Source organism: Sinocyclocheilus grahami, unplaced genomic scaffold (assembly GCF_001515645.1).
Source record: "Sinocyclocheilus grahami isolate Dianchi unplaced genomic scaffold, SAMN03320097.WGS_v1.1 scaffold134.1, whole genome shotgun sequence".
In the NCBI taxonomy this organism is placed as follows: Eukaryota; Metazoa; Chordata; class Actinopteri; order Cypriniformes; family Cyprinidae; genus Sinocyclocheilus; species Sinocyclocheilus grahami.
The window spans coordinates 2,331,684-2,357,010 of record NW_015505313.1 but is presented as its reverse complement, the minus strand read 5'-3'; the positions used below and the strand labels follow the sequence as shown (position 1 = coordinate 2,357,010).

The following is a 25,327-nucleotide window of genomic DNA, read 5'->3' as shown; positions in this document are numbered from 1 at the left end:
ATGGAGTGGGGGGGGTGGGGAGGGGAATAAAACTCAGTGATGCAACCAATGTATATAAACATTTTTTTTTAAAAAGGAAATTATTTCTTTGAGGAGTTTTGCAAGCCCCCATGACAGTATGTCAAAGTCAGTAAGTTGCTTATAAAATGATATTACCCTTTTATGACAAGGCAAGGTTACTTCAGATAAAATATGTAAAATGTCTCATGATTCTAACCCAAAAATGTAATATTTGTGAATTAGTAATTATTTGATTGAGATGTGCACACTTACATATTCTTAAAAGTGTATGGAAAATATATTCACTTTTAATAGCTGGACATTATTAATTCTTTAAACTGAAACTTTTATTGACTTCTTAGTTTTTCACTTAAATAATTCTTTATCTTCTTTGTTCCTTTATCATGTTATTTGTCTTTGACCCATTTACATATTATCAGTTCCTGAATAAATCAGATTATTAGACAGCTAGGTTTTCTCACATGCTCATATGATTGTCATGTTTGTCCCCACACAGAATTAACACAGAAGCAAGTAGAGAAAGCACAGAGCAGTGTGAGTCTGTGCCAGCCGACACATCTGACACACAAGATTCCACCACAAAGTCGAACCAGGAAAAGGGTGAGAGAACAAACAGAGCCTGAGTACTTCTGTGCGTTTATGTGTGCCAATGTGTGTGCTTCTGCTTAACACTTACTGTGGATTTGTATTAACAGAAGACTCCACAGAGAGCAAGCCACCACCTAAACCTCCCCACACTTATTACAACAAACACCGCTATCCTGAAGGAGGAGAGAGCCAAGACTCAGGTGAGATCCCATACCTGCTATGAGTCATGCATCTCAAAGTGTGGCTGTAAAATCTAATTACTGAAGGGTAATTAATTAGTCCTCTAGTATCAAGGCTTGGACTGTGATCATAAATGACTTTCAAATGCAACAAGGTGGTCAATCAAAATGAAAATGTCTTTTTAATGTTATTGTGATGGATAAAGGTTTATTTATCTCTTATCAGATGGTCACTGGCTCGTCTGAATCATAATAAAATAAAATAAAAATTGTAACTTTTTTTTTCTCTTCAGTAAGTGTGACCCAAATTGTAAGAAGTCTACAGAGGAACCAACCCCCACCATTCGCCCCACCTCCTCCACCACAAAACCAGGCTGAGAATGGAGCCAAGGACAAGTCCAAAAACAGGAGCGCCTTAATGAAATTTTTCAAAAAATGATTTTTACATAACAGATTTGACCTTCTCTGCCTTGATGTGGCAGTAGTTGAAAATTTACTTCTTTTAAAGGCTATTTATATTTGAATCTAATATTATACATTATTGTTATTATTTGATAGAATCGACGTTTGGTAGAATCAATAACTTTTTTTTGTGATTACAGATGTGCAATGATACCTCGTAAATAATTGTTTGCGTGTATAGAATTCCAAGATATACACTAAATAAATGTTTCACAAATACTGTTAAATGTTAAAATGCTAATGTTAAAAACTAAAATCCATCAGATCAGGAGTTTTTTTTCATAAATTATATATTTTTGTTATATGAATAAAAATAATGTGCTTGCTTCTGATTGTATTATATTTAAAGATTCTAGTGCTGATGAAGATGTATGCTGTGTAGGGTGGGTTGAAAAGTGGGTAAAATGGAACAAAAGGTATCATGATTATTGCCATTTAAACCGGAGTAAACAATAAAATATTACTATCATCAATAATTGCTGTATGTGTCTTTGTTATAAAATTAATAAGAACAAAAAGCAAGGTAAAGCAGTGCTTACTGTATTAACAAGTCTACAATTATTACATTATCTAAAAAAAAAAAAACTGAAATCTGATAGTATTATCTGTGCTCCATCATTAATTTATCAAAAACTTTTGATCCCACTTTTGCATATTGCAACCTATGTACAATCAGATCATATAAAGCAATTTGACTGTCGTAAGACGCTCCTAATAACTCAATTATGCGGTTAGTTACCTACCACACGATGGCGCTACAGACTAGGAAAAACGATTGTTCTCCGTCTTTGAGAAGATCTAGCACAAAAAGCCACCGTGTTCGAGTTTATAAACATTTCATCATTTTAGGGCTAATTCAGAAACAAGTTTTTTTTATTGTATAAACAGTAAAAGGCAAAAAAAAAAAAAAAAAACATAATTCTCACGACTATTACCGGATATGTACAACTTTGAACTATTTTTTTAACATAAAATGTATTATTATTAGTCTATCATTAGCTATTATTTTAGTTATGATGTATGCGTCGCACAACAATAATGTATAAACAGAATGATAATGATTATGCACGATTTCATTTCACGATTTCGATTTTTTATTTTTTATTTTTGTCAGTGAAACCTTAATGTGTGACCTTAATTTTGTGGTCGTCTTTGGCAAGAACACTAGCATATTATGAATAAATACATCTCGCATTGTTTTTATTGATATATTTATACTGTTGTTCTAGCAACACGATGCAGCAAAATGATATCTCGATCAAAGAAATAGCCTATAGTAGGCTACAACACTGCAAAAAAAAATGCATTTACGAGTTTTGTTTTGAAATTTTCATTCAACTCAAGATTTTAGTTAAGACAGGATTGAAGAGGAAATTAGGCCTAAGAGTAGACTATGGCTTAAATTGATCTGTTTACCTATTTATTTGTCTTTACAAAGAGAAGAAACATTTTTACTTTGAATCATTCTCAAACTGGATCTATGAGATACATTTTTGCATGAGTTGTGACATTTACTATAATTTAATACTAATATATATATATATATATATATATATAGCGACTTTACCCAAGAAGCGCAAAAGAGAAGATGTGCTGTAATTTTCCCTCGCCGCTAGAGGACACTCTAATAAAGACAAGCTCCAAAAGACGGGGTTGACTTTGTGCAGGATAACCTCCCTGTTTCAGTTCTCATTTCAACACAGGCGTATGTTTGTTAAGGTAAGTGACAACTGTGTTTATTTAAGCGACGTGCTCATGAACATTTCAATCATTTTAGGAAGAGCCCACATAACTGTGGAAAACTTTAACCTACTATCATCAACACAACCGTAGGCTACTGCTATAAAAGATGGAGATGGTGTTATGGTCTAAATAAATATATTAATGGACATTATTTATTGGAAATAATTTCATTAAACATTTCAGAAAATATCAAACACTGTCTTCATACTCATAGAACCATCAACATTTTACTTTAGCCTATAGCCTATTGTTGCAGGCGTAGCCTCAGTAGGCTATGCATTCATGTTAGTTCAATGCAAATAAACAAATATTGAAATAATAAATAAGTAAATAAATATTAAAATCTCGTTTATTTTAAAATTCGTTAGCACAAGACGTGGCCATAGTTTTGACATATTATGATCAGGGCTTAATAAAAAACCAACAATAAAATGTGCCGATTAATAGGCTATTTATCAAACACAATAGGCTACATCACATATAATAATGTGCCATATTTATGTAATTAACCGGATGATAATATTACTCAGGCTACATGTTTTCAACGGCCCGTCGCAAACCATAATGAACTTTGCAATGCTGCGAAAGCTCATGTTTGATATGGGCTAAAAAAAAAACAATATAGCTATCAATAATGAAAACGGGCAAAATGCATTTAGCTACTTAAAGGAAAATGTGTGGACAACTGTAATCAAATAAGGAAAGTATGAAAATGTGCGCATTATCCGCATACCTATTTCTAATCGGTTTGATTTTTGCACCTATGGTGCACTTTAGCTGCAGTCAGACAGTGACGAAGAGACATGAATATATTGTTTGCTGAAGGTGGGCTACAAACGTGTCGTTTATAAAAAACAACCTAATATGATCGAGTCACATGCAGCCTCACCCGCTCAAACTGTTATTTTCTCTTCGGCTTTGAAGGGTTAATAGCTTTATCAAAGTACATTAAAAGCAACATGTGGGATGTGCGTTGAATACAAACGGTCTGAAATATATGCAGTCACTGATGTCATATTTATAATTATTATAGCCGACTGTGCAACTTGTGCCAGAGTTTTATGTTTTTGTTGGATATCAGGTTTAATGTATGATTCCAATAAAAATGTGTGCAGTGCAACAAATATTATCTTATGCAACAAACAGTTCATGTCGACCAGTAATCCTTAGGTATGTTCTCCATAAAATATCTGACTAAATGTTACATTTTGAAATGAAATAATATCGCACAGGCTATCGCATATTGGTGTGGGTTAATGCATTTGGTCACTTCTATAGTATAGAAAATAAAGGGTTATTTAATCATGCAAAACAAACACAACATAAATAATAATAACAGTTTGAAAAATATATATATATTTTTTATTGTTATTTATGTTTCTGTGATAGGCTGAATTTGGTCAAATAAGTTTGATTGATTTGAATGTTTTTATGAAACTATATGTTTATAGGCAGGCCTGAGTTTATTATTAAAATTCCACCTTGTGGGAATCCAGTACGCTTGTTTGTTTATTTGTTTGCGTGTGTCTGTGTGTACGATTTGTTTGCACATGTGAATGCGTGTGTCTGTTGTTCAGTCAACCCCCCTGCAACGTCCCCAGCACAAATACACACATATCACCCCTTCCATTACTAGAGAAACATCAACCGTAAATATAAAGCAACTAATTGATGCCGTTATTCGCGAGGTTATTCTTGCGTCCTTAACCAGATTGATTTGATTTAGTATAATTTATTTTAAAACTATAGATCTATAGTTTGCACTGTAGATCTATTTCTTAAAAAAATACTAGGGGCCTTAACTAGTGCTATTCTGGTATATAAAGTCCTTATTTTGTGTTGGGAGCTCTTTGTTTTCTCTAAATTCTTATAACAGATATAGCCTACTCTCCATCCTCTACAAATATTATATTTCCTCCACTTATGCGAGAAGTTTGTATGCGGACATTTCTGATAATAGACCTTCTATATTTAGCCTATTGGTTATTGTCTGCCTTGTAAATAGCTAAAGCAATAAAAATAACTGCATGCGTCTGGTTTATCACGTTAAATTAATCATCTAACGTAGGCTACCCAGAAATAAACGATCATCTACTTGCGTTATTATTAGCCTATTATTATTATTACTATTATTTTTATAGCCTAGTTATTAGTAGTAAAAAAGTGTAGGCTATCGTGTTATATCGTTGTTCTTATCAACTGTCTCTCTTGTAATTGTTGATATGATATTGTTCATGGTGGTGCTTAGTAGCATGATTATTAACACGCTAGAAATAAAGCCTAGTTATTAGTAGTAAAAAAGTGTAGGCTATCGTGTTATATCGTTGTTCTTATCAACTGTCTCTTGTAATTGTTGATATGATATTGTTCATGGTGGTGCTTAGTAGCATGATTATTAACACGCTAGAAATAAAAATGCTTATAGCGTCTTACTATGTGGATGAACGTCACATATGGTTTATGTTCAGAATCGTTTAGCTGAATAAACGTGCGACTAAGTAGGCTATATTGCTACATGCAGCTACGGACTTGACACTTTTAAGAAAAACTGTTCAAATGTGATATATAGCCTACGCGAGAACGAATAAGTAGCCTATATAACATCGTATGAATATAGCCGATCGCCAGAAAGGATCTGCATTTAATGCAAACGCTACAAATATTCCGTCGCTGTTCAGCGAGTATTCTCAATTAATGTTATACCTAGGCTATGTGCTGTAGCTTCATGTGTATTAAAAGCCATACATTTCCGATACAGGAAGTAGTACCTGTTTTTTGTGGCTACCTTTTAGTCCCTTTTGTTTTTCCCCCTGCGGTATGAAAACAAATTGAGGACGCATGGATATGTTGAAACAGCACTCTACAATTATAAAAAAAAATTGATTGAGGTTATGTGGTCTGTTTTCTTGGTAGGAGTTTGCTGGGGAAAATGAGAGCCATTGTTGACTGGGCATGAGCATTGGTGGATCTTGTGTATCCTTACGCACTGGAACAGGCGCTAAGAACTGCTCAATGATTGGCTGCGCGGTTAATACTTATGCTGCTGTGGTTGGCTGCAGTCTCTAAAAAGGTTCAAGCTATTTTTTACAGCTTAGTGTCTGTGGCTCCGTAATTAATTGTAGCTAGCTGTCTCATATCGACGTGTTTTTAAGGAACATGAAATAGTTGTTGTTTTTTTAATTAGAGGAGTTGCCAGAGCAAGAGATTTGAAGTCCAACTGCTGCTGCTGCTGGTTGTTGCTACTCTATCTTACTTGTGATGTTGGATATGGGAGAAAGGAAAGAAGTCAAAATGATTCCTAAATCATCGTTCAGTATAAACAGTCTGGTTCCCGAAGCCGTGCAAAGCGACAACCACAATCATCATCACCACCAACACCACAGAGCGGTGCATGAGGAAGAGGAGAAGACTCCTTTACCTGTCCAAGCACAGGAGCAAAAGTCGGAGAACACTTGCGCTAAAAGTGACAATTCATCGCACGACTCCTCGTGCACGGACGAGAAGGAGAAGCAGGAAGAGAAACGGGACTCGAAGGAGGGCGAAGGAGGCAAAGAAGGCGACAAGAAAAACGGCAAGTACGAGAAACCACCTTTTAGCTACAACGCTTTGATTATGATGGCTATTCGGCAGAGTCCGGAGAAGCGGTTAACCCTTAACGGCATTTACGAGTTCATTATGAAAAATTTCCCGTATTACCGAGAGAACAAGCAGGGATGGCAGAATTCCATCAGACACAACCTGAGTTTGAACAAATGTTTTGTCAAAGTGCCCCGGCACTACGATGACCCCGGGAAGGGGAACTACTGGATGCTTGACCCCTCCAGCGACGACGTGTTCATTGGCGGCACAACGGGCAAACTTCGGCGCAGATCGACCACTTCTAGGGCAAAGCTGGCGTTTAAAAGAGGCGCGAGGCTTACTTCCACCGGACTGACATTTATGGATAGAGCTGGCTCTTTATATTGGCCCATGTCGCCTTTCCTCTCGCTACACCATCCGAGGGCGAGCAGCGCATTGAGTTACAACGGCACGTCGTCGGCTTACCCTAGTCACCCAATGTCCTATAGCACAATGTTGACTCAAAACAGTTTGGGGAACAATCACTCTTTCCCTGCCTCCAATGGCTTGACTGTTGACAGGCTCGTGAATGGAGAGATTCCGTACGCCACACACCACCTCACAGCGGCCGCTTTGGCCGCCTCAGTGCCATGTGGGCTCTCCGTGCCCTGCTCCGGGACGTACTCTTTGAATCCGTGTTCAGTGAACCTACTGGCGGGCCAGACCAGTTACTTCTTCCCCCACGTCCCTCACCCATCCATGACCTCGCATAGCAGCACGTCCATGAGCTCCCGGGCCGCCTCTTCCTCCTCCCCGCAAACGGTCTCCTCTCTCTCGTGTGACTCCTTAAGGCCTTCCCTGACTAGTTTTTCCTCCGGACTTTCCAGCGGACTTTCTGACTACTTCACACATCAGAATCAAGGGTCAACATCAAATCCACTTATACACTAACTAGCATCCACAGGATCAGACTGTAAGTGAACATTTTACACCAATTTACACTGTAATATATATAAATGAAAAAATTAAGGAGAACGAACGGACAATGCAAGCCGAATTCCAGGTATTTTGTATTATTATTATTATTATTCTGCATTTATTTCTGACTGTATACAAACGTCAAGTGTCGCGGAACTGTTTATTATTCCACTGTCAGCAACGTGCAATGTGACCAGAGTAAAAAAAAAGGATTAAACATAGTTTTTGTTTTTGTTTTTGAAAAGGCAGTATGATTGCTTTAGAATGTTTATTTAAATAGTGGTTGCAGTTTTGTCTAATTTTAAATGTTAAAATATCTAATACGTTACAGAACAACCTCCAGTCATCATGTTTGCAGTATTATCACGTCATGAGCACTGGTGGGGTGAGATTTTTCAAAAATTAACGCAAAGTTTTATTTTCATTTTTAAATAAATGTTCTATAAGTGCACAGTGCCCGTTCAAATCCGTGGCTCCTTGTTGTTTTGTTCTTTTAATAATACAGACTGAATAATGCATCTGTAGTGCATTTATACATATATTAACAATACAGTTTCTTTGTAGACCAAAGAATGGGTATCAATCAACAAAATATAGTTTTTTTTCAGTATTCATAACGTTACAGACAGTTCTGAAGGAGACAGACGCAATGAATGCTTTTAGCTTGTGTTTGCATATTTACTGTATATGGTCACCACCATGCAGGTCACATACTTTTTGTAATTAGTGAAATGTCAATACCTGTTGTAATTATAGGTTAACTTTGCGAACGTGTAACCCGTGTTGAGTAAATGCCTCATAAAATATTGAGTGATTGTTTATGTCGTCTTTAAATTCCATGGTTGTGATTTTGTGGTCTTATGCCCCGTGTTTGTCGCTTAAACTGTTAACCGAACAAAATAAAAAAAAAGTAGGTTAAGTACATTTTGCTACGAACATTTTGTCTTTTTTGAAGAGCTAGCATTTATAGTAGCTGTCTGACAAGATACTGATTAGCATAGTGTGTTTAATAAAACATTTAAGCGACAGTTTGCGGGTATAGCCTACCTGAAGGCCCCGGCCTGCAATGTGTTACAAACCTAAACTTGCATATTTATTTTAGGAAAGGGGGACGAAAAAATGACACACACACAAAATATTTTGGGATGTTTTACTCTTTTAGCGATACGATAAAAAAGAGCAAACAATGGCAGTCGATAGGCTATAGACTAGAATATTATTAGGCTATATTAGCCTACTAACGTAGGCCTAACAAACCTTCCTGAATAATGTGCCTAAACATCCAATTCTTCCATTTCTTTGGGTTACTTTATTCTATTTTATTCTGAAATATTTTGCTGTAGTTTATTACACATTTATTACAAGCGTCTCCTGGTTGTAGAGGCCATACAAAGCAATGCATAACACTGTCAGCTCTTGTTTTTCAGCCAACAATAGAGTCATTAGTTGCAATAGTACAGAGCAACAACTTAGCTTTCAACTTGAAGTCCAGTAATTTGTTCATGTTTTTAAAAGAGACATTGTGCTAAATGTGCCCAACCGTAATGCAATAACCTCTGTGCTTTATACAATAGACCGTGAAATGACTATTTTTAAAAACCCTTCCTTGGCGCCTTTGATAGTTTAATTTTGCTGCTTGGTATTAGTTCACTATACAACCCTATGAAGAGGCCAGATTCGAATATGTCATATAACTCAGCTTTAATGCTTATTCCCTTTCGCCAATTCACAGATAATGGTGTGGTAAAACGAAGCTTTAACGAAGCTGATCCAACTCTGAAGCATTAAAATACTTGTAAAATGCAAAGGACGTTTTCCTCTCTTCAAGTAATATGAACCAGACGAGCCAGGCAGAGTGAGGGCGCTAGAATGACACAGAACTGTAGTGACATTAACTTCATATCTTTGCAAAATACATGGCCTCTCGTAAACTTAGTTTTCCCTGAGGCAAGACGAACTGTAATATCATTTACAAGCTGTGAAAAAACCCCACAAGAGATAATACAGAAATTTGCCCCAACTAAACAGCCTTCTAATATATTTTAACAATTATATGCACAAAACACAAATAAGCTGTGGAATGTTTAACCATTATTATTATTATTAAATCGATAAATCAGTAACATTAAAACCAACAAAATTTAACAAAATATTAATAAAATCATAATGTGTATAAATAAATAAATAAAAATCTCACTTTTGTCAGAAGAGTGAGTACAAATGTAGGTTATCGTGTCATACAGCTCCATGATTTTTTTTTTTTCACACACAAAAAGGACACTTTTCCTTTAGCAATATAAAACTAGATTTACTTTGCTATTAGACCAAGTAGGTTAATCTTCTTAGTCTTTGAGTCAACGTGCTATTTTGGAAGAGGGTTTGTGGTATATCCCGGTCTATATTGTAGTAAAATATTTGCTTTGTGAAAGAAAACATTCGACAGATCGTGAATAATCGTTTTAATGAGTGTGTGTAAAGCTCCTGACTTAGTGAAGTGAGCTGTCGAGTTAAACAAACAACTTGTATCATGATGAAATGATATTGTTTAAAAGCAAATGTAGTTCTCTCTGGAATTTTATATACGGAATTCTAGTTATTCCAGATACTTTAAAACGATCCTAGTGTTTTGACAAGCAGACAATAAAGAAGCTTTTCATATCAAGCAGAGACAATGTCGCAAATTAAAATAGCCTACATATTTGTATACTTCTTTTGACAAAATTCTCTATCGAATTATTATTAGTTAAAATACAACATGCAAGCTAATTATCCAATTTTATCTGTTATAATATTATCAGACTGGGGCTTTTTGTGTCTTGTGCTGAAAAAAAATGCTACACTCTTGCAAATACGCTAAGTAGGCTAAGGTGTGACTAGAGAAGGGTTCCAATCAGAAGAGCAGTATCACTCATTTCAATCCTTGTATGTTTTTGGTCTAAATTGTAGTCTTGCTTTACTACGGTTTTTAACCACAATAGAGGGTCAAGTCTCCACTGAGAGACTATTTGTGTTCCGGGTCGTTTGGACGTTAACCCCAATGGAATAAGCAGCCAAAAATAAGTAAGGTGCATCATATTTAGTCTAAGTAAAAATAAAAAAGTCAAGTTCTGAAATGATTCATTTTAATTATTTAATGTTTAAATAAAGTTGTATTTCTAAAGTTACGCTCTGTGTCCCTTGGCCTATTTATTTATTTATTTATTTATTTATTTCTACCTCTATTTCTCCCCACTCTTGTCTCTCTGTCTATCTCATCTTAGCGTGCTGGTGAACATGAAAGCATTGCTCAATAAAAGATTATAAATTAATAATTTTGTCAATATTTCTCGCGCAATAGTCTATTGCTGTCTCAGCTGATCAGAAATATTGTGAATTTCCAATGTCAAAATATTACTGTAAAACGGGGGAAATAAAAGCTTTCAATTGGAGTATGCGCGGTCATTTCACCGCATTGTCTGTTACTACACTCTTAAAAATAAAGGTGCTTCAAAAGGTTCTTCAAGCGATGCCATAGAAGAACCATTTTTGGTTCCACAAAGAACCATTCAGTCAAAGGTTCTTTAAAGAACCATCTCTTTCTTACCTTTTTATAATCTGAAGAACCTTCTTTCGCCACAAAGAACCTTTTGTGAAACAGAAAGGTTCTTCAGATGTTAAAGGTTCTTTATGGAACCATTTAGACCAAAAGGTTCTTCTATGGCATCGTGAAGCACCTTTATTTTTAAGAGTGTATAGCGGTGTAGACAGCTTTTGGTGACTAATCATTTCTTGTCTGTTAAGATACAATATTTATGTATTTATTTTTATTTTTAAATTTATTTATTTTTATTTTCTCACAGATTTTCTGGTATTGCAAAAATGTTAAAACGCCAAAGGCATATAGCTACTGTTAAATGTTTCGTACATCATGCAGTTTTGACGTTGCTGCTGTTTTGCGCCTACATTTTCCCTCGGGGGATATGTCCCTGTCTGTCTGTCTATCTGTCTATCTCAACCGAATTATTTTACTATTCATTTTAATAGTCTGAGCTTTAATATCGTTTGTTCTTTCTTATAACAGACCTCAAAGGCATTTTTGAAGAGTTGTGTGACACATAAAAGACATGCGCTAAAGCAATATGTTTAGTCTGGTGTATTTAGTCACAAGAAGGAAACACCACCTGGGATGCATGATGTAATAACATTCATTCAGGCTAACGAACAACAACTATATATATGAAATAAATTATTATTATTACTTTAAATATTAGACCAATGTTATTTTGCCACTATGGTTTTGTCAGTTTTATTATTTATTAAGTAGCCTAAACAAAAGTTTTCTTTAGGTTTAAACGTTACCAACAGGTGCCAAAATTCTTCTTGTTACCTGCCATCACTCCTTCAGTTGTAAAGCACTATCTATCAAAAGCAGCCTCGAGACAATGCGTGGAATCACAGCCTTCGTGCTATCAAATTGCAAACTCCCAGTGCGGGTTGGGTGTCCGAAACGGAACCAACAGGCTTACAAAAAGGACTGCTGATTGTAATGAATTCCCACTCGCGCCTCTGAAACGACTGATGGATTAATGCAACAAGCTCTTATTTGTGATGTCACATCGGTGTGAGCATCTTGTTAAATTAGACATTATTCTCAAAGGTCTATGCTGGGTTTTTTTTCTGTGAACACATAGTCCTACTAGGCTATATGTGTGTCACAGCGTTATGTTGTTGGGTAAATGCTGTTTATTTTGATGCCACACTAACCTTCATAGTCAAAAATTATTTGTAGGTAAAATTATATTTTATTTTATTATAATTTAGAGATTTCACAAGCGATCCTGATTGTGTAAACACATAGACCCATGGGGTTTAATGAAGCCATTGTAACAAATTGGTCTACTGAATCATATAGTGCCAGTTTCTGCTTAATAATTCTAAAACCTAATGGAATTGTGGCAAACACAGAGTAACAACAAAACGAATATAGTGAAAATAGAAAAAGCTAATGGCGATACACTGTTGGACAATTAAAAAAAACAAAGCAAAACAACAAAAAATAAAGAACAAAGCAACAACAATAATAATAATAATTATTATAATGATAATAGCCTAATAATATTAATGCAATGGTAGATCGCCTTGAAGATCTTCAATTCATCTTCAAAATCAAATCAAATAAGCTAAAATTGGGTCTGACAAAAGCAATGAAAATATTAGAAAGAAAGAAAGAAAGAAAGAAGATCTGTTCGCTGTGCTGTCAGTTTGGCCAATCGAGCACAGATGCTTCTATTGATTCTTTAGACTTCCGCCCTTGCTGGTGGACAACACGCCATAGTGTCTTGAAAGACTAAACCTGAACGCAAAATATATATCTAGGGCCTATACGTATCACAAAAAATGTGTATTCTTTTTAAAACCAACGTTTAGGCTGTTTTAGACAAACACTGAAGATGTTATGTTGGTTATTCAGTGGAGGCGGAGGAGGCCCAGAGGAGGATGGGCCTGGCCTTTAAGATGGTCCCATCATAAACACGCGTAGGTTGATAAAGCCACAAAGCCGTGTCTTGCCTCACTGTTTACAGACAACGTTGACTATTTCAGTCGATCTATTCCTATCCGTTGTTTTTGAATTATTTGGACGAACTAATTCGACCGGTTCCTTCAGGAGAGAATGAAGATATTTTCCCCATTCCGTCTTTTGGGGTGAGGCAGGTTGTCTGTCAGTGAGGTATAGGCGACAGTCTGTCTACAAGCCGTAAGCTGATCTGCAGAGTGCTAGAGGAAAACGGGCAAGATTCCTGGCCTGCAAGCCGAGATATTGATCTACCTCAGCCACCTAAACAAAGCCTCACCTGTTTCCCTTGTCCATACTTTATTTTATGCAGTCTAATGCTTGTTTTGTTTGACATTTCTTTTATTTCCATGGATCCGAACTTTGATACACTTTTGGGAGCACTACATAAACACTGTGTTGTACCTGAACATCCAGATCTCACCAGCAGCATTAGAGACCACCCTTCTCTCCCGGTGCAGAAAATTGCTCCCCGTTGTCTTTACAGTTAGGCCTGAAAATAAAAGTTTTCATTCAGCGGCGCAGTGTCCAATAACATCCAACGTGAGATAAAACTAATTACTCCATTATGCCCCTAGAGTTAATGTTTCATAAATTGGATCCACTAAAAGCTCCTTTATTATTTATCAGGCTTCGCTTTGGGCTGCTTGTTAAACATATCAAGATTACTTTCTGATCTTGTACAACTATTCGTCTGCAATGGTGTCGCACAGATTCATTCATACAGCCCTGAGCCCACCCCTTTTATCAGTACGCTTTGAACACGGCGCTGCTGACAGACAGCCAATTTAACCAGAGAGGAAAACGATGCCTCGGCTAATTCAATTCCTTTGTTAATTTCGGATGCAAATGCATGTGGATTTGTTAGAGCCATCATATTTTACAACATGTGCACGAGCGAGAATTTTTCATCAGATTTCATTTGAACACAAGCACAGGCAGCTTATTCGCAAATATAAGTCGGAACGAACAGGTGCCAGACCCTATAGTGACACGCGACGCTTGCTTTGACATCTTAGGTGATGGTGAAGAAAAATTTACATCTGCGTCACACGAATTACAGAGTGAATAATAAACATAAATATATATATATTGTACTTTCTGGTTGAGTTTAATGTAAAATCATAACGAGTTTACTCATTATACGTGAAATGACCAAACTTACGCAGATGCTCTCTTTGTTTATTATTTTTCATTTCCTTATCGAATTCATGTTAAAAACATGACATTTTACCATTAAACAAACATGTAAACACAAAGCTAGCAAACTAGCCCGCTATGTTTTTGCACTTGCTGTCGTTTATCTCAAGTAAATGGTGGCATATGAGATCTGATTGAATACTATGCAAAATGTGGTGGCTGTAACTGCTCTTGATGATCATCCTACACCTGTGAAATACAATTAATGGACAATACTCTAAATGGTGGCTGTGGCATCGTTCCAAAGATAGCAGATAGATATGGGTCATCTGTGCCCATCGAGTGTCTCATCAGTGCATCGCTTTCTGAGGAGGGGACACTTTTTATACTGATAAAAAAAGAAGAATTTGGCTGCTCAACAAACAAGGCAAACTTCTCTATTGCCAGCCTGCAGGAGATTGTATACAGAAAGATGTGTTAAGATGTCCGATTGTTTGAGGATGTTACAGAGACAGGCCCAAAGGATTTGGGCACAAGGACTCGAGATGAGATTGCAAACCAATGGCGCTCTAATTTGTGAGGCATTGTTGACTGAGATCAAGGGGGAATTCCGCAGGACGGATTGGGAGGAAAGATGCAGAGATCTGAGGGAGCATGTGTGTCTATATAGGGTAGCTAGCTGAGCACACAGGGCTACCAACTACAAACTGGGGATCTGTGGGTTTGATTCCCCAGTGGGGCACCAAAGAGAATGAATGGGCAACATAAGGGTCCTAGAGTATAGTACTGCCGTTGTGCACCTGAGCAAAGCACTTAACCCCAAGTTGAGTGCTGCATCATGTTACTCTGGTCCCCTTAACCCTTCCTCCATCCAGGGCACCGCCGCAAAAGAGAAACTGTTCTCTAAGAGTTTTCCCAGGTTAAATAAAGGTATAAGGGGGAAATGGGAGTATTGATATTGTGAGAAAATCTGGCTGTTTGCTTTGAGGTGCAAGAGATATTCTTTTGAAGAAACAATAAAGGCAGTATTAAGTGCTGTGAGGCTCTGAAACACTGAGTAAATAAGAATGTGTGCTTTTTTTTTTCAAAGTCTAACTTTACTCAGTGTACGAGTAAACTGAATCGCGACATATTCAGTTTGAAGTTTTATATAAATTAGGTTGTCCAAATGAGAGCGCATGAGTTTGAGATTTAGAGGCTGGGAGGAAATAAGGGTGTTTAAGGTGCCTCCTATTGACCTAAACTCTGTCCCTCTGATGCTCTGTGCACAAGCCTGTGACTCGTTGAATAGTTTTCACTATTCATCCTCGTCAGAGTGACTGCACTTCAAGGAGGACCAGAGGAAGGGAGGGAGACAAAAAAAAGAAGGAAGACAGAGAGATTAAGTCACACGTATTATTTGGACGTGACTATTATGAAGATGTCGAGAATGGCATATGGTCATCGACACTGGACACAAATGTGGAATTCAGTATTAGAAAGTAAATCATAGTACCGATTAAAAATTTGATTTTTACAGTATATAACCAGCCATTATCTTTAAGCTATGAAAACATGCACACGCTCATTCAGTGAAATGTATTAATATTATATACTGATTAAGGAGATATATTTAAAGTGTGCATTGTGTCAGAAATAGTGAAGGATATAGCTTTATTTGAATTAGCATCAGGTTAAATATTTTTGGTATCCTTGGTAGAAAATTATTGCAAATCTTCAGGAGTCATTATCATCAGTAAAATTCTAAATTATATGATCATAATTCAGCAGTGCAGAAAAACACTGCATTATTTGGCAAATAAATATTATTACTAGTTTAAGGTTCACTGAGAGTTATTTTATAATACAAAGCAGACCTTTGAAAAGGTTATTTGTTGCTTACCGACAGAAAACACATTTTACAACAAAATAATAAAAAGAAAAGCAAGTGATTAAATGCCCTTTTATTTATTTTAGTTAAAGAAGAATGGCAAAATAGAATTAAAGTCGTAAACTTCTTGAATAATTAAAAAAGTATATAATTTCTTTGATTTATCCATCAATCCAGCGATCATATGACTCTGAATGTTTTTTTTATGTCTCTATGATTCTACATCAACTTATTGCATATAACTTGGATGTCCTATATATTGTCCTACTAATTTCTGATCAAAATATTTTGTGTACTTAATAAATGCCCAATTTAATTTAAATTCTGTTTCAATTTGTCTATACTTTATTATCTTCATTTTAAAATGTACAGATGTTGAAGGTGTTTTGCTGTGCTCACCCTGTTCCTTTGCTATTGTCAATATGCTCTCAGTATCATTTTAGTAGCGTATGTTTTTCTTTTCTTTTCTTTTCTTTTTTTTATTATAAGGTAAATTTAGCTATATTACTCTTATCTTGCCTTATGATGAATGATCTGGCATCTGTTAGTGTTACTGTGTCACCATTTCTTTTAGTGCCAAAGAGGCAGGGGGAGGGGGGATAGAGGGATGTGCATAAATTGAAAAGAGAAATAACAGTCTTAAATTTGTCATTGTCTTCCTCCTAGATGTCTGGCAGTGTGTGCTGCAGTAGCCTGAATCCACCCTGTGATGCGTTACTCACCCATGCTGAGAATGTTTACAGTTGTAATCAAGGTCCATGTAACTTGTTTGTGAAATGTTTTGCCTTTATGTTTTAGAGGTGCTATACAATTTGCAAATAGTAGGGCATGAAGTCACAGTTTGATTAAATTGCTGTCAGTACAAAAAAGAAAGAAAAAGAAAACAGAAGCATTGTACAAAACCTAGACTGTTATTTTGCATCCCTTTATAGAAGGAGTTTCAATTTTCTCCCTTTAGACAAACTTATTATTTAAATTAAATAGCAAAAAAGAAACCTTGGCATTGTACAACAATTTGCTTTGCATATGAAGAACTGTATATTTGCTATATTTTACAAGCAATGTTTTGTGACATTTTGTTTGTTGTCAAGACAGTATTCCCCTGTTGCTAATGTTTTTGCTGTAAAGGAGGAAACATGCTAATCTACTGTGACCCAGTAAATTGTTACTTTGGGAGATAAAAACATATCTGTTGTCATTGTTTCCTTTGGGGAGAGAAGCCTTTGCATGACCACTGAAGCTTCTAGATTTCTGTATTTCCTGAAATGTTTCCCAACATTTGGCCAGTTTGCTGACAGAAATGAGACTGATGCCTAAATAATATCAGATTTGTGCGTGTTTGTGTTTGGCAGCTTGTAAACATAAGGAAACCTAGAACAAAGGTCTCCTTAGACACACACACACACACACACACAAGGAATGCAATGAATCAGTGTCACAGCAGCTATTTTAATTGAGAGATCTCATGCATTTATTTATTTTTAAATGTTTATCAAGCCATGGCGCATTTCCCCCATGTGATATGAGAGGTTTAAGATTGCACACTTTCAACACCCAAAGGCTTCACTCACTGTAGACATTACAGGTCTCCAGAGATATCATCTTGAGGGTGTCTTTTATTGTCTACAGTTTTGAAAGTAAACAACACATGTCTCACTGAAAGACTACTAATACATATACTAATATATATCATGGAGGAGATAATGAGGGTTTGCGTTGCATTCTTAGGTGAGAAAACATCATAATGTAAAAGTGTGAAAAAAGTTATGCCTCAGCATGTATATATATATATATATATATATATATACATTCGGTCCAATTGTATATTATTGTAAATAACTACTATTTATTTATATAAAAAATGTTAAGGTACAAGTACTGTGTTTATGTTGTATTGCAAACCCCTTTTGCTACCATTGAGGAGGGATATGGCTAAGCTTATGGTGGGACAGGGTTGGTTGTATGGTTAGGTTTATAGATAATATAATAATAGATGTAACTACAGAAATGAATTACATATGTAATAATAGGTATTTTTAAAATATAATTATAATGTAAAAACGTGAACGTACACAATAAGTGCATTGTATCAAATGTGGTGCAGCAGATAAGACATTTAATATAAGATGGGCCCATATATATATATATATTAAATCTCTTCAAAATCAGGCAACACAGTACTTATCTGATCTGTTACACCCTTACACTCTGTCAAGGTCACTCAGATCTGCCGATGTTGCAGGACAAGACTAAAAAACGGAGGTGATTGTGCTTTTTCTGTTATCGGTCCTAAACTATGGAATAGTCTCCCATTTCAGATCAGAACTGTACCGACCTTATCTATTTTAAGTTCACTCTCAAGACTTTAATAATATTTATTGATTTGTTGATTTTACTTTCATGAATATCACCCATTTTACAGCTTGTGTTTTATTGTTTGTAATCTTGTATTCTGTGTTCTTAACATTTTCTTCTGTATATTTTTTTGTACAGCACTTTGGTCAACTTCAGTTGTTTTTTAAATTGTGTTATATAAATAAACATTGTATTGTATTAACCCTGTCTATAAAGCACAAATGCCATATTGAGTGAAAGCCTAATACAGTACATACAATATAATACCAGTAAGAGGTATTTTATATAAGATGGGCACATATATATATATATATATATATATATATATATATATATATACTGTATATATATATATATTCTAAATATCAAAATACATTATATTACATATTTTACATGTACATTATTATTATTATTTCTAAATTAATTTTCTCACCACAGTATATGATCCATCCCAATATAAATCCTCATTTCTGATGCATTGAATGGCCTTACAAATATTAATACAAATGTCTACAGATAATAACAATAGAATGCCATAAATTTCATTTCTTGACTTAATAATAATAATATGAATACTAATGTTTTTATTATTATTATTATTTGTAACATTTATTTGTATAATCTACATTGTGTTCAGACACACATCTATCTATCTATCTATCTATCTATCTATCTATCATCACACACACACACAAAACGAGAAGGCTACTAGAAGAGTTATTAAAGATCCTTTCAAAAGGGATCGCATTATAGTTCGTGCACGAGTAATTAAAATAAATCAACAGTGTAACAAACGCTCTGGGGTGATTCTCTGAATGAGTGAGGACACAATCATGGATGGAGGTATCGGAAGGGAGCAGCTATGCCGTATGTGTTGTTTTTTCAGTCAATAAACAGTCGTAGTCATCATCACAAAGTTCGTCACAGAGACTCTACACGGAGGAGCAGAGCTCGAGCCCCACAGTCACACAACGGCCTGCGCGCGGTCCTCTTCCCTCATGCAACAAATACAAATACCTCTCTCCTCGTACTCATGCTGCGATGCTTTCTGATAATTTGAGAAAATAAAGAGATGTAGACGTTCATTCGTCCCTCTAGGTGGGCGGAACACGGAACCCAAGCTGCCCTTGCCACCAATTTCACAGAGCAATTATCTAGTTGGATTCATGGGAGTTTACTAAACAAACGGCAGCCCCGCTGCGCCCCTCTCAGGCTGCGGCCCGGATCAATTCTGCAAATCACAAAGCGCCATCGATGATCACACTGCCTACACTCTCATCACCTATATGTATCGAATATTTTTGTGTCTTAAAACAGGTGTCCATTTTATACATGTGTTATATCCATGCTACGCATCTTATTAGCCTTAATTACTCACCCGAACAGTTCTGCGTGCTGATCCGTGGCCATGCTGCTGTTGTTTATAGCAATTATGATTCATATTCTTTTGACTTGCTTTTAAATAAACACCATCAACAGTCTGTCATCCTCCGACCAGTCAATTGGACTTGTACGGCTATTAGGGCAGATATGGCTCCAGAGCTCAAAAAATCAATGCCACCGTGATTAGACCGATGGCAGCAAATTCACAGTTTCAACCGAGAGTGTTCAGGAAGAGACGAGGTGTATGGCAAATAAGTCGCACTTGTCTGCACACAAAGGAAAAGTCCCCCCCCCCCGTCTTTGTTTATAAGGTGTAAAAATCCGGAATGATTGCAGGGTACCGAGGACATTCGGGCTGTTTTGTCGCCAGCATTTAATGAAAAATATTTTTGACAATTTTCAAACCAATTGTGCATCGAGTCGCTGAATATGCCCACATTAACCGACAGGTTTGGTTTCATCGAACTCACAGAACAAATACAGCAAAATAAAGACAGAGAGAAGAAAGGAAAGAAGATTGCTATTTTACCTCGTGATAAAACAGAACGTTCATAAAAAAGGACAATGTGAGCGAAAAACGATTGTGAAAATACAGCCCTCTCTGGGCACGTCCCAATCGCCCATAGTGCCTTGCGAAGTGAACTGGCATTTGATTCACCTGAATTCACCTTTGGTGTAGTTTCTATGCGCTGGGCGCGGGTGCAGTAGTCTATGTCATTGGGCAAATTCCAGTCGAAAATGAGCATCATGCCCTACTCACTTAAATGGGCATATCACTTTAAGTGAGTAGTAGCTACACTTATGGGTACACACCAAAACACAAGTCCAACCTACTTGTTTATTTATTTATTAATTGTTTGTTTGTTTGTCGTGACTTATTTGTTTGTTTATAAAATATTACCTTGATAACATTAATAAATTCATGTTCAACTAGCCTATTAGCTCTCACCTGTGCCCAGCTCCAGCAGGAACACTCTCATATATCGACCTGCTGGCCACAAAGAGCCGCCGCTCCACCGCTAAAGCCCGGTAAGCGATACCTCAGGGTGTCATACTGAAAATTAGGCTTGGATTCAACCAGGGAGTCTTTCGAGACCACAGGAGAAGTCTTTATTCAAAACAGATGTGCTGGAATACACGAGGCCCGTGCAATGTGTGTCTGTTTTCAGACAGCTAATCTGCGAGTAGCAGAGACAAATAATGAATCAAATGCGTTTGGAGTTTTTTGTGAGGTCACGAGGGGGAGGGGGTTCACAGAGTTTGGGTCGGGGTGGATAGAAGACATGTGGCAAGTGGAATATTATCAAAAGCTTTGTTTTAATAGAATGCATTTTATGTATATGTGAACTGATGCTGTGTTGTCTGCAATTATTGCAAAGCCCTAGCTGATCATTACTCTTGCTTCAAACACACAAGAAGCACCTGCACCGCAGTAACAAAGCACCTGTGCGGTTATCATGCGATGACAATCGTATGCTGCATGTAATGGAAGGAGGGACCAGTATGTCACAAAGACCACTAATGGAATAACATCAGTAAGAATAGTGTACATCTGTCATTCAGCCACTGAAATACATCTGATTAGAGAGTAATTAAGTGACCTGCAAAGCCCTATGTGACAGATTAATATATACCTGACATCTCAGAGGTGTAACTGACATCGTGAGGGCAAAACTTTTAGCATGAGTGTCTATACCGAGGAGAATATTTATGAAAACTGAAGACACCATAGACAGCCACACTTAGGCCTACTATTACCAACTGTAAGAACATGAACAGACCAAACAAGCAACAATAGCCTGTAATTGAAAAAACTCTGCATCCCACCAGAGGACAAAATTAATGTTTTGAGCTTTCGTTTCAAAGCATTTGTCTTAAATCAGTTGAGTCAGCCTCTAATCACGGGAAATCTGGAAAACAACTGATATAATAGGCAACCTAAAAATAACGGGCCTTGTCTGCAGACGCAGTACTCGAAAAGTTGTCCAACATGTTTCAATTTCCAAGAACTCACATAAAAATGAAGGATTATGAGGTTGTTGCTTTTTACTTGTAAGATAAAGGTTGTTAGCGTTGTGAATAACAGCTTTATCTTTTCATGCAGTATTGCAGTACATAAAGAATTGCGATGTCTCAGACAATATTATTTAAGAATGTTGCATTTATATAAATATGGTTAATATAAATATCTTGATGAATCATAACAGCATGTATTGTAATTTGCCAGGGGTTAACAGTAGGTGATTTATATGAGTGAGCTTTGTATTTGTTGTATATACTTGCTATAAATAAAAATGTGAGGTTATCTCTGTTTAACCATTTTCTTTATCCATAATAAATATCAAAGAACTGGAGCAACATTTTATTTTAAAACCAATTTTATTCATATTAATGGTTCATGACAGACAAACATTTTGGGACACGTTCGCAAATTATTCACAATGTTTATCTTGCATATAGAGATAAAGTGTACAAATGAAGTGTAAATTCACTTCCTATCACATACTGTACATGTATACTGTATGTGTCAACAACAAAACAGATGTTCTAAAACTTGCAAAATAATATAAATACAAATATATACAAAATTGAATTATATAATAAATGAATTATAATATAATTTAGTACACCCTCATGTCATTCCAAATCAGCACGACATTTTATGTATGTATGTATTTATGTCCATACAATGGACGTCAATGGTAACCAAAATGTTTTGGCTAACAACATTCTTCAAAATATCTTCTTTTGTCTTCCACAGAAGAAAGAAAGGCATTGAGGTTTGTAATGACATGAGGGTAAGTAAATGATTTTATTTGGACGAAATATCCCCTTAAGGTTTACTATTAGTCAGTATTAATTGTATCAACACAGTTTATACTAAAGTGCATTGCAGACCTCTCTTTATTGCTCTTCTACAAACATTTCAATGTAAGAATAATAATATTTGTCTGTTTTAACCTTTGTGGAACTCATCTTGAAAGTACACGTTTCTTTGTTATGCAACTAAACAATGTTATGGAACTGCTGAATGTAGTGTTAATATTCTTTTAATTATTTACATAATCATACTATGTAGTTCATGCACTAATTCTGATTAGTTTAATAAATATTGTGCATGATTATTGAGGCAATGCATTTTTTCAGTGATACTCTATGCAACTAAACAATGTTATGGAACTGCTGAATGTAGTGTTAATTTTCTTTTAATTATTTACATAATCATACTATGTAGTTCATGCACTAATTCTGATTAGTTTAATAAATATTGTGCATGATTATTGAGGCAATGCATTTTTTCAGTGATACTCCACACACACACACACACACACACACACACACACAAACAAATGTGCACACAAACTCTCCAGGTTCACAGATGTGCTTTTAGGTAGATGTCCAAATTCATCTTACTCTTTTGCGACAGATAAGGTGGTCGGAAAGGGGCGATATTCGAGCAGTTTTTGGACTCATGTCCCGGGGCCCGGGGCCCTTGCAGCTTACATGAGTGGTGTATCACTGACCACTCAACTGGTTGCCCTGACTGACCTGGGAACAGCTGTGAGATAAAGATATCACTGACAGATTGCTTTGTCCATTAGTGTAATCCACCAGGTATTGAAGCAAACAATGCATGAGAAAGATCGTAGAGGAGATTATAGTGCAAGTTCTATTGAAGATTTATGTAATGCTAATACTATTTAAATCTGTTTCACAAGATGTTGGACATTCTGCTCGTTTTACATATTTCAACAGCTCTGAGAGATATGAATTTTGCCAAAAAAACACTTTCTCTTTTTTTATTCCCCTTTTCCTTAGCAGGCCAGAGTCACTTTTTACTTGGGAAAAGTGTGATGTGAGGCATTATGCTTAATTCCAAAGTACCGTGAGGATCCTTTGTAAGAGGAATATGTTTTGTTATTTTACAGGACTGTTAAAGACATTTTGCTTTGTTACACTCCATTTTACAGGTTTCACACGGCGAAGGAGGGCATACATTAGCATCGTTTAAGCCTTTAAAACTGTCACGAATTGCAGGAGAGTGATGAGAATTTCGTTCGTGCTGAAAGATGTCATTTTGCAATGTTTTAGAAGTCAAAGATCTGAAACGGTGCGCTGTTAACCAGAGCAGAATGAGCTTACAAGTATTAGGACAATAGTAGTAGCTGAACAATCGAGCAGTTTGTTAAGTGGGATAGATTTTCTTGCTCTCAAAGTGCTTAGGGATTGTTCTTGGTTGATATTTTTTCCTGGGGGAGTTGCTTGTGAGCAGTCAAGCATACATAACATTATCATGCAGATATGGTGTGGAGACAAAGTATAAAAAGTATAAAAGAGTTTGAATCATTCTAGATGTATAAAAATGACTGTAGCCATGTAACAGGTAATTTATGATTCTACAATTCAAGTTGCTCTGGTTAAATGTCAGTATTACTATTATTATGGTTGTTGTTCTTGTTATATTTTGTTTTATTATTTAAAATGTTTCAAGTCATTCTAAAAGGGGAATTTCCTTTCTCGTGACATCATGTTTACTTTATTACTTGATTGTTAAGAAATTAGTCATGCATATAAATTAAAAAAATAATAATAAAATGAATGAATAAAAGGCTAAATAAATCATTATATGTGACCCTGGACCACAAAACCAGTCTTAAGTGGCTGGGGTATATTTGTAGCAATAGCCAAAAATACACTGTATGGGTCAAAATTACAGATTTTTCTTTTATGCCAAAAATCATTAGGATATTAAGTAAAGAATAAGATCATGTTCCATGAAGATATTTTGTAAATTTCCTACTGTAAATATATAAAAACTTAACTTTTGATTAGTAATATGCATTGCTAAGGACTTCATTTGGATAATTTTAAAGGCAATTTTCTCAATATTTAGATTTTTTTGCACCCTCAGATTCCAGATATGCAAATAGTTGTATATCGACCAAATATTTTCCTATCCTAACAATATATACATTAATGGAAAGCTTATTTATTCAGCTTTCAGATGATGTATAAATCTCAATTTTGAAAAATTGACACTTAAGACTGGTTTTGTGGTCCAGGGTCACATATTAACTTATTGGACTATTATGGTGAACACAAATAGATCTTCCACCAAAATGTTTATCCAATCCAAAGCTGTTATTGTTACTATTTTGTCCTGGATGAGCTTTGATTGACTCAATTACTTTTCTACACAACGCCAAAAAGACAAAGTTGCATTCAAAGTTATTTTGCCCAGTTTCACATCTAAACATAGATTGGACCTCGGTGCAGTGGATGGATCAACTTTAGCCTTTGAAGCCAGATGTTATATACAAGGCAATGAAGAATGAGGACCTTCTGGATTGGCTGATTGGAGAGGTGAAGAGTGTGAGGGTGACAAAGTCAAGCAAGAACACAGAGTAGGTGAAAAACCCCAGCTGGATGATACCTTAATAGTTTTCTTTATTTATTTATTTTTGCACAGAAATAGGGAAATTCATTGTAGTTCGAGGT

The 25,327-nt window shown here is 35.9% G+C and overlaps 2 protein-coding genes across 3 annotated transcripts in view; both read left to right on the top strand.

Annotated features, from left to right (window-relative positions):
- sptbn5 (spectrin, beta, non-erythrocytic 5) overlaps positions 1-1,459 on the top strand; it is a 30,571-nt gene extending 29,112 nt beyond the window's left edge. The window contains exons 69-71 of the mRNA XM_016279899.1: positions 518-621; positions 717-809; positions 1,082-1,459. Coding sequence (XP_016135385.1) covers positions 518-621; positions 717-809; positions 1,082-1,227 — 343 coding nt within the window. The 3' untranslated portion in view covers positions 1,228-1,459. The remainder of the gene's footprint in view (positions 1-517; positions 622-716; positions 810-1,081) is intronic.
- Positions 1,460-6,063: 4,604 nt separating this feature from the next.
- foxg1a (forkhead box G1a) lies at positions 6,064-16,992 on the top strand. 2 transcript variants are annotated; one of them, XM_016279864.1, is made up of 2 exons: positions 6,064-7,524; positions 16,757-16,992. In XM_016279864.1, the coding sequence occupies exon 1, from the start codon at positions 6,252-6,254 to the stop codon at positions 7,500-7,502; it is 1,251 nt and encodes a 416-aa protein (XP_016135350.1). In that variant the 5' UTR covers positions 6,064-6,251; the 3' UTR covers positions 7,503-7,524; positions 16,757-16,992. The 2 variants fall into 2 exon arrangements, with proteins under 2 accessions (XP_016135350.1, XP_016135351.1); XM_016279865.1 differs by lacking the exon at positions 16,757-16,992 and adding an exon at positions 7,861-8,390.
- Positions 16,993-25,327: the final 8,335 nt, after the last annotated feature.